This window comes from Anser anser (genome assembly GCF_964211835.1).
Source record: "Anser anser genome assembly, chromosome: 7".
NCBI classification, from domain to species: domain Eukaryota; kingdom Metazoa; phylum Chordata; class Aves; order Anseriformes; family Anatidae; genus Anser; species Anser anser.
This window is the reverse complement of record NC_139727.1, coordinates 18,052,350-18,067,983: the sequence shown is the minus strand read 5'-3', so window position 1 is coordinate 18,067,983 and position 15,634 is coordinate 18,052,350. Positions and strand designations below refer to the sequence as shown.

The window sequence follows — 15,634 nt, the reverse complement described above, 5'->3', positions numbered from 1 at the left end:
ATCTGTCAGCATTGTTTTCAAAAGCAAGCAGAAAAGGCATCAAGTTCTTCCTATTTTTTTTTTTCCTTGTGGTTTGGTTAAATCACAAAGCTGGGAAGAGAATAATTACTAATAAACCTCCAGAGGTAATCTCTTGTGGTCACAGTCTACTTCAGTAAGTACACATATACTTTTCTTGCATCATCCATCTATCTCACAGATGGCTACAGTTCTTTCAGTTCTCTACCAAGCACCAAACATTTGGATTGTACAGTTTATGTACCTGCTATATTTTATAGAAATGTTTACCAACACTTATAGATGTATAGATATTTCTTACAGAACCTATAACCAGCTGGGAAAGTTTTGTTACTGTCTGTAAAAAGAAATGCTATGTTTTTCTCTTCTTCCTTTAATCAATTCACGAAAAGGTTAATGCTCTTATTAGCACCGTACTGCTGAATCTCTCTGTGTGAAAAACATCATTTGCACAGTTTGTGGTAATTTCTTATCAAGACAATTTGTTGTCGTGTCTCTGCACTTTCAATGGTTTCCAAATTCAATTTCCTACCAAAAGAAAAAACACAGGTGCAAGACAGAAAGCAAGAGAGCAGGTAAAGACGTCAGAGCCCAGCTATGCTGCAAAACTGAGCAGTTCAACATAGTATAGGTTTTGGTCTGGATATGCTCCAAAGCGGAACAGACATTTCTGTTTGTCACTCACAACATCCAAAGCTGTCCTCAGGAAATGAGGATTCAAACAGAAGTCACTTGTTCAGGCTGTACATTACAAGTCACAAAGATGCCTCATGGTAAATAAAAGAGAGATTCGAGGGCTGGACTTGGTCGTTGTGTCAGGAAAAAGTGCATGGGCACAGCACCCCTGGGACAAACAGCTAATGGCTGTGTCTGACAGACCAAGGTTATTAGCAATTCCACTTTATTCCATCAAGTTTATTCAAATGCTAAAATTAAATCCCATAGATGTCTTTTACAGGTTGAAACATAAAAACCTAAAAGTTTCTCTTTCAAGTGACAGATCACATAATTATTCTTTTCAAAACCTGAAATGTCATTTACATCCCTGCTTGAAATAACTTTTCAATGTATTGCATTCAGAACAATCCCTTCACTGTAGTATCTTGCAGCCCCCAATATAATCTGCATTTTCTTTATTCTGTACACAGGCCAACTTTGATGGGTTTTCCACAGCCCTCTCTTCCTGACACAAACCATGAAATATGGAGTCAATGTGAAAAAAATCACAGTTTGCATATAAAAAATAAATAATATTTACAGTTACGCTGTGGTTTCAATACAGATCATATTAAATATCAACAGATTCCACATTTGTAAATATAACAGAAAGGCTACATTAAATCTGCACACCAGAAACACATTACCCTGACTGCAGCAAACCTTTCAGAAAATGGAAAGGACTTTTAGGAGATGGACGTGGTACAGATTTAGACCTCTCTCTGTGCCCCTCTGCTGGAAGGAAGGGATGTAATATCTAAAAAAATCGAAACATTACAAGTATTTGTAAAAAAAGTCCTTTGTGGGGAAATTGTTTTTTCTCTCAGTGAAAAACTCACACTGTTCAGAGCACCAGTGATCATATAAAGCCTGTCACTGGATAAACTCTCATCTCAGGATGATGAATTCCTGTCTTTCTCATCTTTCATCTGCTTCTCGGTAAACAATTCCAACCACTGAATGCCAAGCCAGAAGGCACCGGGGGTGGCTCTTCAGATCCCTGCTGAGCCCTCGCCTCTGTGGATGGTGCCCACCTGCATGCTTCTGCCAAAGACCAGCTGCCGCCTGCTACTGCTTTGGTTACAGCCTCAGTTCCTGGTGGTCTCTTGGTTGTCATCTAATCACCGATCTTACTAGGCTTCTTGAAGAAACTGAATTAGCTGAGGCAGTGGAAAAAACAAACGAACAAAAAACCAAACACCCAAGCCCTTTTGCCCAAGATTCCTCCATTTTATAGTTACAGAAGCTGAGCCATTACTACTGGTCTGCTTAATTAAAATATCACACCACAAGAGCCTACTTTGTTGAAAGTTTAAGACAGAACAGTACTGTCATTTTTAATAAACCTACAAAAATGATAGTGCAGATAAGTACCTTGGTAAAGGGGGAGTCTTGGCAAAGTAGCGAAAAATAAGAGCAAAAGCGGCATAAAATACATTGAGGTTGTAAGAAATTAAAAGGAAATTTAATATTAAAGGGAGTCTACATTTATTCAAATACAATTTTAGTCTGTCACTCTCCCAGCGAAGCAAAGCCTATATAGAATTTTTTTTTTTTTAAAGTTTTCATGGCAGGAAACCCTGAGGACAAGCAGCTAAAACCCACATCCTGCTGCCTGACCCATTAGCAGCATGGCAGCCAATCTGTACCTGCCAAGCAGCAAAAGTCAGTCTGGTTCAACAAATACACCTTGCAGTAAGACAACATCTGCAGGGAATACAAAGCAGACATAACTCTAATAGCCTAAAAACACAGGTTCAGTACACTGAGAATCAATATTCTGGAGGAAATGGTGTAAAACACCCCGCACAGGAGGTGCTCCGTCACCGCCTGCACGTTCCCCTCTGCGGAGCTCTACGTCTTGGCTAGGAAAGCAGCCACCAGCTGCGGAGCTGTAACTTCAGTCAAATATTCTGCTTCCTAAGCTGGAATCCAATTGCCAGTGCGATTAACTTCCTCCAGCCCTAGAGACAGAGCCAAATGAAGCTAGCCAGAATAATTCACCGAGAAACCACGAAAATCAAGTACTTTGAATATTTTGCTTCATCAAATCAAATCCCACTTGAAAAATAAGTGACCGATCACTCTGGAAGAAGACTTGGTAGAGGTTCAGCACACACTGTGGGTGAAATGAAAAGCTGGAATAGAGGTTGTCTTGGCAACATTGTCTGATTCATATTTAAAGATAAAATCACTCTCCAAAGCTAACTAAAAGTGGATGACAGTGAGAAAAAAAAATGTAGGCATTCATATCATCTTCATAGCAGAAAGCACTGCCTTTTGTCAGTTGCCTGAATTATTTGGGGATTTTTCAGTAAGGTTTCTTCTGTTCATTGTAAAATGTCCTTTTTATAGCAACCATTAAGACAAACAAATAAGTCTTCAGTCTAGAAAAGCATAACAAACTCCTCCAAGTTACTCATTATGTGAAACAGCATGATGCCTCAATATCTAACGTACCAACTATTTTTTCTTTTATATTAACACACCAGCAATCATTACATTACCGTATAGCCATGCTCTCGTTATCAATTTGTGCACGTAAGCACTTTATAAAAAGTACAGACTGGTAAAGATTTCTCACTTTTTTGTTTGTTTGTTAATTATTTTCTAACTTCTCTTTGCACAGTTGGTGATTTTAAGAGCTCTAAGTAATGTTTGATTTTTCCTCTGCAAAGAATCGCGTTAGACTTGGGTGCGAGGATTTGGGTAGAACACTGACCAAACCCAACAGGCAAACAGTCCCAACAGAACAAATCCCAACAGTTGTGATGTGGATGACTTTTAATGGATGACTCGGACAAAAATTCCATGAGGTCGATCAGGGCCTGGAGCCCCTCTGCTGTGGAGCCATGCTGAGGGAGCTGGGGTTGTTCAGCCTGGAGAAGAGAAGGCCCCAGGAGACCTCACAGCGGCCTGCCCGTGCCTAAAGGGGGCTGCAGGAAAGCTGGGGACGGACTCTGTGTCAGGGGGTGTAGGGATAGGACAAGGGGGAATGGCTTTAAACTAAAAGAGGGGAGGTTCAGAGTAGATGTGAGGAAGAAATTCTTCACTGTGAGGGCGGTGAGGCCCTGTCCCAGGCTGCCCCATCCCTGGCAGTGCCCAAGGCCAGGCTGGATGGGGCTGGGGGAACATAGCTTATGATCACTTCTCTGATCACCTCTTCTCTAAATCATCAGCTCTCTGCTGACTACCTTAAGACACTCCCAACTACCTTACGACACTCCCAGCTTCTCATAACTTGACAGCTTCTCCCATTTCTGTCTCTCTGGCACTTTGTAGTCCAGGCGGTGCTCAATCCCTGTTCCATGGCTGTTAGTCTCCTGAATAGCCTCTTGAGGCAACCACTGCTGAAATCTGAAGAGTTGTAGTAAATTGGTGGAGAAGATTGATTTAAACACAGTCAATGTCTTCATCAGATCTTTCAGTTAGTGAATAATAGACCTCCTTTAATTTCCCTCTTAATAATCATTTTTCATGCCACTATTGAGTTCATTGCTCTCATTCTCAGGCTCACCTGAGCACCAACGATGTGCAGCTTCTCCAACAGTCAGCCCACTTTCTGAAGCAGACTAATTTCACCCTTTTGACTTGAATTTCGCTTTTATTAGTTATCTTACTCTTTTCAGTTCCGACTTCAAACACTATTATGCTAACATATGACAAAATCCTTCCTTCAACAATGCAAAGTCTAACACTTTTATACAGGTAATATTTTCTTAATGGGAACGAACAGGTGGGCATGCCAGAAGGATGCAACAATTATGTTTAACTGGTTGGCAATAAAGGATGATCCCAAATACTTGCTGCTAATGCAGTATAAGTCTAAGCTATGGCAAGCTTGAAAAAAAGTGGAAAAAAAAAAAGGAAAGAGGAGAGGGGGCGAATAAAACCCTTGGAAAACTTGGAGAACAAAAGCCACTGGCTGGCAGAGACAGATGCTGCAGCCACCTCCGTGACTGCATGCACAGGCCATGTCCTGCCCCCAAGCTCGAATCGCAAGGCAGAAGAGCTGCCAGTAATTGCTTCTGATTGACTGCCACTGAGCTGGCTCAGAGACCCTCTGGAGAGCGCTCTTTTCTTGCAGGATCCTGCCTTGCCCCCATTCAACGCCTCAAAGAAAGCTCTGCCTATGTTCTCCAGTACTGTGCTCCCAGAGGGGTGTCTGGATTAGCTGCTGATTTACTATATTATTTTACAAAGAAATTTTCCCACTGCTTTTGCCTGAAATTGCTTGCCATTAGCTCTCCTGAGGTCTCCCACTACACAAGCCTTTCATGGCAAATTAATATAGGACAGTGTATGATATATTCCCTGCAAGCTTTATTTGTGCTCTAGGTAAGTGATAAAGTGGAACAGATAACTACCTATCTTAACACCAGCAGCAATCGGGGGATTTGGGGCCAAACCGGCTCATACTTGAAGAATTGAAGAGGTGGAAAAAAAGACTTGTTGGGAATGTTGCAAAGAAAGAACCATTCCCGAAGAAAAGTTCTTTGTGAATATATTACAGGGTCAACATTACTATTCTTAAGAGTAGGAACGTGAAGCATACCTAATTAGGTAGGAAAAAAACTAAGCTTTTTTTTTTTTTTTTGGTCATCTTGCATCATAAATGTAAATGATGCATAAAAAGCACTTAGTAGATATATCCTTTATGCCCTTAACAGAAGAGACTGTGTGTGCTCAGTGATTCAGCCAGTGGCATGCTGCCAGCACCGGGCTGGTCACAAGGCAATCCTCACCGACCCCGTTCATCCCTGCAGATATGGTCCCAGCCAGGGGAAGCTCCCTCCCACCTCACTTGCTTCTTCACAGTGAACCACAAGAAAAAACAATTACATGAGAGGGAAGATTTGGGAACAGACAGACCTTCTCATGCATTCAGCTAGTTAATGCTACAGACGTGTCTCATGGGGATTTGAAAAGGCTCTAAGCAAGCTACAGTGCAATGGACTTCAGCATCTGACCCTCAAAGGTGCGTCAGGCATCCAGCATTATCATCATTCAACACCTTCATAGAAAAGCTTAGTAAAATACGGAATTTACTTTCCATTTCTTGCTATTTTTCAAGTTACTGGGATGAACAGTTAATCGTTTGGAGCTCACCAGGAAAAATACTTTGGCATTTTGTGTCCTCAGTTCTGCCTCTGGACCAGGCTTGGTAGGATGCATGGCACAGCTCTGCTCCAGGAGAGGAGGATTTTGCAGACAGCTTGGCTCAGGGGAGAGAATGGGCAGAAGTGAGGCGCTGGTAACAGAGTAGCAGCAGAGAAATGCTGCTGAGCTGATATGAAAGAAAATATTTGTGGGTTTTGTGGACTCCGAAGTGAAATATTGGGATTGTGTTTTAAAAGACCAAAGCCAAAATGCTCTTACACTTATCTGATAAAAGTGACCCTTAAGAAAAAATCTTTTCCTGACAGAAGCTGTGGTGTTGCAGGGAGTTCCTCTTCCTTGAGAGTATTATTCAACCACAAATGCCCTGCCAGCCTCAGAAAATCTTTGAAATACTGTCTCTCCTTATTCAAGGGCACGCTACTCTGCCGTTACAGCCTCCAAGCTCTTCAAGGGCAAAAGAAACCCAAACACAACCTGTGGCAACTGTGTGAAACTCAACCCAGTGGACAAGGACCAATGTACTTTATCTGAAGCACAACCAGAGAAAAGCTTCAGTTTTCTCTCCCCAGTTTCTGTTCTTTAAACGGAAGAAAACAGTGATTAAGACTAAATAGGCTAGGAGGAATCCACTCCAAATCCTTCTGTTGAAGCCTACATTAATCACCAAGCTTTCTCATTGATTTTGGTAGAGGAGTAGCATTATACAGTTACAAAACAACAACTAATCGTGCTCAACTCTCTCCTTGGGCTCTCTGATACTCCACGTGGGTCAGAAAGATGGTTCAGAGGTAGCTCTCAAGTCACCTTGTCACTCTCAATCACCTAAGCATTAATGCACACACCACTCACTAGAAATAGCACAGCAACTGTGTATGACAAGAATTAGGAAAAACTGGACTGCATTTACAGCGTTTAATAGAACTCCAATTTTTTTTTCCTGAAGTCAAAATATTTAGCTTGCTCAAAACAGGAGCGAAAGGCCTGTAAATACATAAATAAAGCAGCCAAATGATTTATGTATATGTGTTATGGATATATTTTTATGGATTCCAGCTTTGTGATTTACTGGATGTCTGTTGAGTGCAAGTATACAATAAAGGGAAAGGATGTTTCCACTAAAGCAGACTCATAGAGCCAAAATGTATGAAAATGAACTGATCCCTGAAATTCTAGTAAATTTTTGCCTTGTCTAAATATATTTTTATTTTGCAGGTATTTTTATGCAACCTATTAAACCAAAATATATTATGAATTGCTTAGTTAAGAATCAGTTTAACTACTAAATCCTGTATATTATTAAAACGTCGTAGATGTTGAACATTCCTTTTCAGGTATTACATGATGTTAAAGCTACCTTCTGAGTGTATGACAGCAAAGGTTCCACAGAAATCTGAGCAAATGCTGGACAGCTCAGGAGACCTGGATCCCATTTCACAGATGCCTTTTGCTATCTTGACCAAGTCACTGAATCAACCCTCTGCTGTAGTCCCCACCTTTGGGTACCAGTAGGTGTTTGTGTGCTTAGGTTAGATGCTGAAAAGGTAATAAACACATCAGGGTTTCTGCAGGGAGATGGAGAACTTGTGAATTTCCCATTAATAGTGACAACTTTAAGTTCTTCAGCAGACATTGTTTATATTAATTTACTTTAAGAAGCTTAAGCTTCGAGTTCAAATGGTCAGCAAAAAAAACCAAACACTGTCATATACAGTTGCCAAGACTAAAGTTAATGAATTCTCTGGTAAGACAAATATCAGTACTGAGCAAACCACACAAAAGGTTTAAATGAGCATTCATTCAGATTTTTAAATAAGTTCCCTCTGGTAAAGGAAATGTTCATTTATTGACCATTCAGTCAACAAGGTCTGTTACTTAAATTCCTGCGGAAAGCATACACCAGTTGTACACACCCCAGCACCTTCACCAAAACTGGAACCTTACACATGAAATCTCCGCTGTAAGAGATTGGATTGATGGAATTTCTCATTAGGGCCACAAAAAAGTACCTGGATCTTCATGAATTGAAACAAGCAAAACAACAGGTCTGTTTTTACCATATGGAGGACTGATGTGAGATTACAAACACAATGGCTTTAATCTTCTCTCGTGGCTTCCACAAACTCTCCACTGAAGCTGTTTCCTGTAGCTCTGTCCACAGACCACGTTTTCCTAACTTCTTAATTGGCTCAGGCCTGGGTGTGGAAGAGCCCGCTCAGATTTTTTTTTTTGGTTGTCAATGCTCTTTTAAAAACAGAAAGCAGAACAGCCAGCTTGGTTCCTGATGCAAGTTACCTTTTCTTGCACCAGCAAGCTTTCCATGCTGGGACGATCCCACTCCTTTCCTGGGGAGGCTTGCTGAGGACAGCCCTGACCACTGCCTCCACACTGCCTACTGAGCAGTATTTCTCCTGAGTAGTATTTACTCCTTTTCAGTACAAAATGCAGAACACAGTTCGTTGTTTTTTTTTTTTTATGACTTTTTTTATGATTACTGTTACCAACCTTTTCAGCTGAAATACATTTTAAAATGCAGTACTTAATGGTTACATTAGGTATTAAAAGGAAGGAAACAAGCAACTAAATAATGGAAGTACATGCTTCACTTAAAGTAACCCTAAGACAAAAAAGAAATTGCAAATTTCTATGACTTGCCACCACTATCCTGGAGTTCATCCTAGTTCCTCTGTTATGTATTTGAACTGTATAGTGTGCAAAATTATATAGTGATTCAGTGTATCTGAGTACATAACCTGAAGCGCTTTTTCAACCTGACAGCATAAAAAAAATCAAACATTTCAGTATACGTACTTAACTGTGCTGCTGCTGTCATTTGTCCAACTTTCCATTGGAATGTCTGTGTGTGAAGACTTCAGAGCAGCCAAAGGAATAACTGTAAGAGAACAAAAACATGTTCAGTTTACTAATAAAATAAAATAAAACACACCAAAATACAAAGAGGAACAATAAAACATTAAAATAAATGTCAATTCCACAGATTCAGACCTAATTGCTAGAAAAGTCTAAGATAACACGTATTTCAGGATAAATATTCCCCTCTTCTCATTCATTCCACTGAAGGCTCCTTGGAATTTGCTTCCTATTCACAGGAGTCGATAGTATTTCCTAGGACATACCAGTCAAATCGTGGTTTTTTTTTCTCCTTAGGACTTCATTTGACATGCCAGCTGAGAATCTGGACCAAAATGTCCCTTTGCCTGAAATGTATCTAAACCATTTTATAAATGGGTTCAAATAACTTGCTTCCAAACACACAACAACCTCTCTGCTCTCTGATTTCCTCTTCCTTCACCATTCTCTCCGAATGAAGAGCTGTCATTCAAGTAGGGAGGTCTACAGTTCAGGCTTATTTTAGTTGCTCAAACACTATTGCTGGGATAGAACAGAACAAAACCACTTGCAAAAAAGAGATTCCAGATACATATAATGGAGAAATTTTGGAAGCCTTGCTCTTGTTTCTGTGGGATGAAAAGAGGGGAATGAAAAATCTCTTTTGTATTGCTGGAGTTTTGTGGGTAGACTGCTACTGGTTATAGCTAATCATATATTTAGCAACACGAGCACATAAGGTCAGCAATTAGACTGCTAAGTGAATTGGTTTGCATAATCTAGCTGCATATGAAGAGCTATTACCCAAATAATTTAAGATACAAGCTGTGGAATCATTTGAAAGGCAGCATAAAGGAATGGGGAAAGCAGGAACCTTGCCAACAGCTATCACCAGGTGCAGAGAGGACACGTAAGCAATGCACCTGCCTTTGAAAAGCATTTGTGTAATCATCGATTAGGTGCAGAAACCTCATGTGCATTCTGTTAAACCTCCATTTACAAATATAAACCTGAGCCTGGTCTCCCACGAAGCTGAGAGTCACACCCCGGCTCCTGACTGGGGGTAACAAGACAGCAAATTTGCCTTCTTTTCTCCCAGAGCCCAGCACTTGGTCATTATAATGCAGTTCTCTCCCTGAAGAGCTTCACACTTTGTTGGGATTCAGCGTCCAAAATTCACAGATTGAAAATTTTGCTGTCTAAACTCTTACGAGTAAGAATAAAGAGCCTGGTGGGGATGTCAACAAGTGTGTGCAAGGCTCTGTCTATATGAGCATCTCTCCTCCAAAGCGATTTGCATAGGAGTGCAAAAAAACCAATTCTTTTACTCTTCCTCTCCATTTTAATTTGTACTCCTGCAATAACCATTCTAACCTAGTGGTCTACTCTACGATAACATGGATATCATCTTTTGAGAAAAAAACAAAAAACCTTTCTAGTGAGATTTACATTATATATAGATTTTTTTTAAGCTGTTGGTAACAATCCAGTACATCTTTTACACCTTACTTCACCAAAGGGTTACAGTCAAACAACCACCAAAAATTGAGTCAAGGCGCTTGACTTACCTGCTTGCTACCTAAACAAAGTCTACATGAAGATACTGACTGAGTTAGAATACTCAATACACCAGCCTATACAGGGGAAAACTCGCCAGTCAGGCAGAAGTAATTATTAATAAATTATGGTTTTATTCTATTGCTATCTTCCTATTTCTTGCTGAAATTTCATCATATGCAAAACAATTAGAAAATACCTGCTTAAGTTTTAGGCTGCATGTTTTAGTAATTGAAATGTTTATGGTCTATTACAGAAAATTTATTTTCTGTCACCCAAGAAGAAGCCGTAGCATTAATGGGTATTGCCTTACACATGTTTGTGCAAGGAAATGCAACTTTTGCAATTTTCACTTTCATTTAACTTTCACAGTTTATTTTATGAGACGTTTCAAAAGATGTTTCTGTTACTTACAGAGATTTGTATTCTGTGTTTGAAAATTTCAATTACACTTTCTAATTAAAAGCCTTAAGTGACAAATTATAACCCAGTGCTCTACAGATACAAAAAAGAGCCCAATAAATGTAGCATCATGATTTTCTGAAGAACCAGAATCCAGTTATCTGTTGCAACTTCTGCTAGAGATTGAGTTTCAGCTCAAACAGAATACAAAATATTTTAAGTTTTAAAAAGAACCTTGACATTAACGAAAAAAAAAGATTTAATACCAATTTCCTCTTTCAAACAAAATAGAATATAGGGTTGGACACAAAATATCCTACCCTTTGGCTTTATCAGTTGCCTTATATAAAAAAAAAAAAATCAAATCCTACTCAAACCACATTAATTTTTTCATCAGCATCTCCTGTAATGCCACGGAAGCCTATATTCTGAAAATTTTATGAGGTTCCTGGATGGGTGGAAAATGTAAACTAGAAATAGCCCAGTTCGTGTTGCTTCAAATAAAACCAGGAAGGGGCAGATGCCAATGTGTTCCTGAAGCTGTAGACCAGGGCCAGCAGCACAGCTAGTGCTGTATGGGCACAGGTGCTGCTGCCTGCTGAAACAAGCTAGGCTCAGGGTTTCTTAGCCTTAAGAGCCACATTTGGGGAGGTGAGTGTTTGGGCAGTTGAAGGAAAAGCATGTAACTTCTGTGCTTTTCTTCTTTTCAAAATTCTCCCCTTTTCTCTCCAGCTCCTATTCCCTCTACCACATCTTCCCCCAGGTGGGAATCCATTTAGAAAGGCAGCGCTATATTAGATGGGAAAAACAAACTAATCACAGAGCTTCCTGAAGCACCTACAGACAGTGGATTCAATTACTGCATGTTAAGCCATTTATATTTTATGGTTGTGAGTCAGGAAGACGATTGCTAAACTAAACAAAACCAATGAGTGCAACTATCCTATTAAAGCAAGGATCTAAACAGTATGAGCAAAATACCAGAGCCCAGCCAGACAATTAAGTAATCAGACAGCCCTTTGTAGTCCTTGCAAAACATGATGGAGGATAAAACACCTGCTGGCACGTCTGCTGCAAGCCTTTTCAGACCTGTCAAGCCTTTTCTGTAAGCAGGCTCTAGTGAGCTCTTTCATTTTTTTAGTGGATCATTTTTTTTGGAGTCATGTTTCTAAGCCTACCAGATACACTTCTCATTTACGGTTCACTTAGATGCTCGATTCATATTCTTTTGTTGTTCTTTGACAAGTTTCTGGATTACCCATGTATCAGTAGATAACCAAAGCATGCTAAGAGTTTCAGTATCACATCATCTCTCCTGCTAAGCCGGAAAGACAGCAGAAAATGAAAACATCAGACAAGTTCTCTAGGAGAAATATGCTAAACCTCAAACACTTCCTAAGTTAAACATTAAAACTACTGGTGTCTCAACTAAATACCTACTTACATGCATGCCAGGAGACACAATTTATCCCTAGTTTCAAGTAACCTGCATTTTTCAGTTCACAAAGAAAAGCCTTTCCTATTCATGGCACAAGTCATAGAGTTAAATAATTCCTACCTAAAAAAAATTGACATTTAAGAAAAACAGTCCCAAAGATTACATAAAACTTCCTTTACTGTTTTATGTATTATATACAGGTTATATATTTATGAAGATAACACAAGGGGAACATTACCCAGAGATATTATTTCCATAAAGTCTTCTCTTTTTCTGATTCCTCTGACTCTTCTCATCATTTTATGTTATGTGGGGCAAATGGCTGAAAATAGAGGAGTTTTACTTACAATCCATTGCACTGAAACACTATGATTCTTCCAAATGCCTCGAGCATTTTAGGCTTAGTTTTTCATTTGTAGTGTTGTCACACTGGATATACAATGGGAAATTCTGCCTATCTTAATGAATTAGTAGGCTTCTTTTATTATTATTTAAAAGAAGTCTCATTCATCTCTTAGTCTTAAGTGACATCTTGAAAGAGGTAAAACTATCCGCTGGGGAAAAGCAAGGAATTTACTTTCAAACTGACATTAGGTCTCTCATTTAAATGAATATACCTATCTCCTGATGTCATGGGGGAATGAGCCCCCTCTTGCCTTCACAATAACAAATGACAGGGCAATTTTTAATATCTGTTCTTACTTACTGCTTCTCCATAGTGAACAGTATCAATCTTTCCACTCTTTCATAACAAAGTTTTTCCACAGCCCTAATCTTTCTTGTTATCCCTCCCTGGTCACTGTGCTTTAATCTGGCAGAAAAGTCATTATGATATCTAAAAGTAGATGAAATGACTTGGGAGTGAACATTTTTATACTACCAGAGAAGACACCCACACAGCTTACAGAGGAATATATTATGCTTTCTAGTTTCTACAACAAGAATGGGTATATTTAGAAATAATTTAGTTCAGCATTACCAGATGAGGCACTTTAACCAATGCTATAAAGGACATCAAAAAAGATGACTCTAATGATGCCTGAATGTCAAAAATCCTCAGCATCGTCCTCAATCTAAAGTATTCAGCAGGAAAACTTGCATATGGCATACTTTATCTCCACCCTAAAATCTGCCCAGCTATTTAGGTGGAAAGAAGAAAAACAAAAATAAAACTATCTAGAAGAATTTACAATCTTACTCAATATGTCTTTCTGGACAAAACCTTAGAAAGCAATATGAGCCACGTCTTTGTGCTTTAAAACATTTGATCTTCCTTGCTTCTTCATTCACATCCAGAACTTTCCTAACCAAGCCGATGCATAAATGTGAAAACTTACAGAGTTAATGACTGGCATGGATGCACCAACATGTAAATGCCTCAATTTGGGGAAAATACAAAGGATTTTCATTGCTATCTCGCATGAGGAAACAGCAGATGTGAAATCATTAGAATCAGGACAGTATTTCCCAGATGCAAAGGTTAAAAAAAAAAAAAAGGAACAGTTGTGAGGTCACTGACTGTTGCATCTGAGGAAGGGAAAGAAAATTAACATTTTGTATAATGAAGAGTTTTTGAGAACCATTTTGCCATAAGGCAGCCTAGACCATCTGTGAGATAAGAAGAGCCTCTTGCCTTCAAAAAAAATCCTCCTGATAAAACCGGGAGCTGAAGTCAAGAGGTTTAAGAGCACACTGAAGTGCTTCACTGAGTGCTCCAGGGACAGACCTGTGCACGTGCCTAAGTGCTCCACAAACCATTTGTTACCGCTGTCAGGGACTGAAGACTGCCTAAGTAATAAATACAGCCCTTTAGGGATGCACTTAGAAACATCCAGGTAGCACACGGTGTTTATCAGTGAACATAGTCCAGACTGGCTCCACAGATGCAATTCTTCATGTTCCAAGACCCAAACCCAAATCAGAGAACTGGAAGAAGGTGCAGTCATACCCTGGTCATTTTTAGGTCATACCCTGCATTTTTAAAGATACCTGTGGGTTATTTATTTTTGTGTTACCCCCACCCACACCACCTCTGCTACCAGTGAATAGAACGAGTGGGTGAAAAAAGGCAGATATTGGGTCATTTGCAATGACCTAAGCACATCCCTTCTTTGAATCTTAAAAACAGATATCTGTATCTAAACATTACTGCACGGCTGAGATCCAACATGGAAAGGTGTTTCTGAAATTAAGGCTTAACCTTCAGTATGCTATCATCCCTCCTCTGGCCGTTTTGTTAACACAAACATTTTGGACACTGGCATCATTAATGATACTTCACACCTAATTAATTTCTTTTCTGGTATCAGCCTTTCCCAATGTTAAACGTTGCTCTGATTTCTTTGTTTTCTTTAAAGAAAACGTATGAACAGTATGAAGAGTACTGTATGAACAGCAGCTTCATTTAGACAGAGATTACCTGCTCTGAATTTGTAAGATTAGAAGACAAATATTGGTAAGATGAGTCTATATGGACAAATTAAAAGCACCTTATGAATAACGTTGCTCTGTATAATTTAGCACACAGGTCTATCACTCTATTAAGCAAATCTGGTTATGCCTAATTTGCAAAACTGGAGAAAATGAAACAATCAAACTGCTTAATAAATGAAGTCAGAGAAAATTATCTGTTTCTAGCTACTTGTTCTGTTATACCAAAGTCTGACATCTCCGGTATGGAAGCACACAGCTGTCTCCTCCTTCTGCTACAAATATTTCAGCCATGTTTACTTCTGTTAAATAAAGATGAACATAATATAAATGCTATTACTACTACAAAAAAAAAGTAAACTATGTAATGAGCCAGGCTGAAATACAGCTATATACGACAACGTTCTCCATTCATTTCAATGGAGTCATGTTAAGCCAAAGGACTTTTTGATGCAGCCGAGGTGTTTGAGAAGGGCTAGGAATGACTCCTGAGCACAGCCACTACAGGACAGCCCACTGGTAATGGTACCTGTCAGGGATCTCTTCAGAAACAATGTTCCCTGAATCACATGAGCTCTTGCATTAACTGATGAAATCCAGACTACCTGTAAACACACAGCCTGGTATCCCTAAAAAAAAATGAAAAGAGGGGTGTCTTAAGAAAAGGGGATGTTTATTTTCTTTATGGGGTATTAACTGTTCCAGGCAACAATTAAAGTATTCAGGAATACAGCAGCAAGGAAAACGAAAATTTTACATTACCTTTATAATTAATTTAATTTCCTGAACTTGGGTTGTATCTTATTTAATTTACTGCCAGGCAGAATCATCAGTGATGCAATCCTCATGCTTCTAAAAGGAAAAAGTTATGTCAGTTACGCCATACTCTTTACTACAGCTTTTTTATTAAGTTTCCCTTTTGTGGAACTTATTTGCTGCATGGAAACAAATTAAAATGTAAGCCTTGAGGGAAGGAAACACAGGAAGTAAGACAAATGTTCCTGGTTCAGCTGCCACTGGTAACATCCCAGAACTGGAGCACTGACGGTGATCCCTCAGATACTCTGCACAGGTGCATTTACTAAATCAGATTTATTTATGTAT

The 15,634-nt window shown here is 39.3% G+C and overlaps 1 protein-coding gene across 8 annotated transcripts in view; it reads right to left on the bottom strand.

Moving 5' to 3' along the window:
* Positions 1–15,634, bottom strand: part of LOC310902572 (uncharacterized protein) — an 881,556-nt gene that overhangs the window by 374,020 nt on the left and 491,902 nt on the right. For 4 of the 8 annotated variants that reach the window (XR_014586773.1, XR_014586774.1, XR_014586775.1 and 1 more), the window contains exons 19-22: positions 15,293–15,382; positions 15,060–15,159; positions 12,339–12,422; positions 8,665–8,746 (exon numbers count right to left, since the gene is read on the bottom strand). Coding sequence is in view for 4 of the 8 variants with exons in the window: in XM_083844328.1 (XP_083700454.1) it covers positions 7,907–8,048; positions 8,665–8,746 (224 nt within the window). In the remaining 4 variants the exon portion in view is untranslated. The other 4 variants (XM_083844327.1, XM_083844329.1, XM_083844330.1 and 1 more) reach the window with 3 other exon arrangements.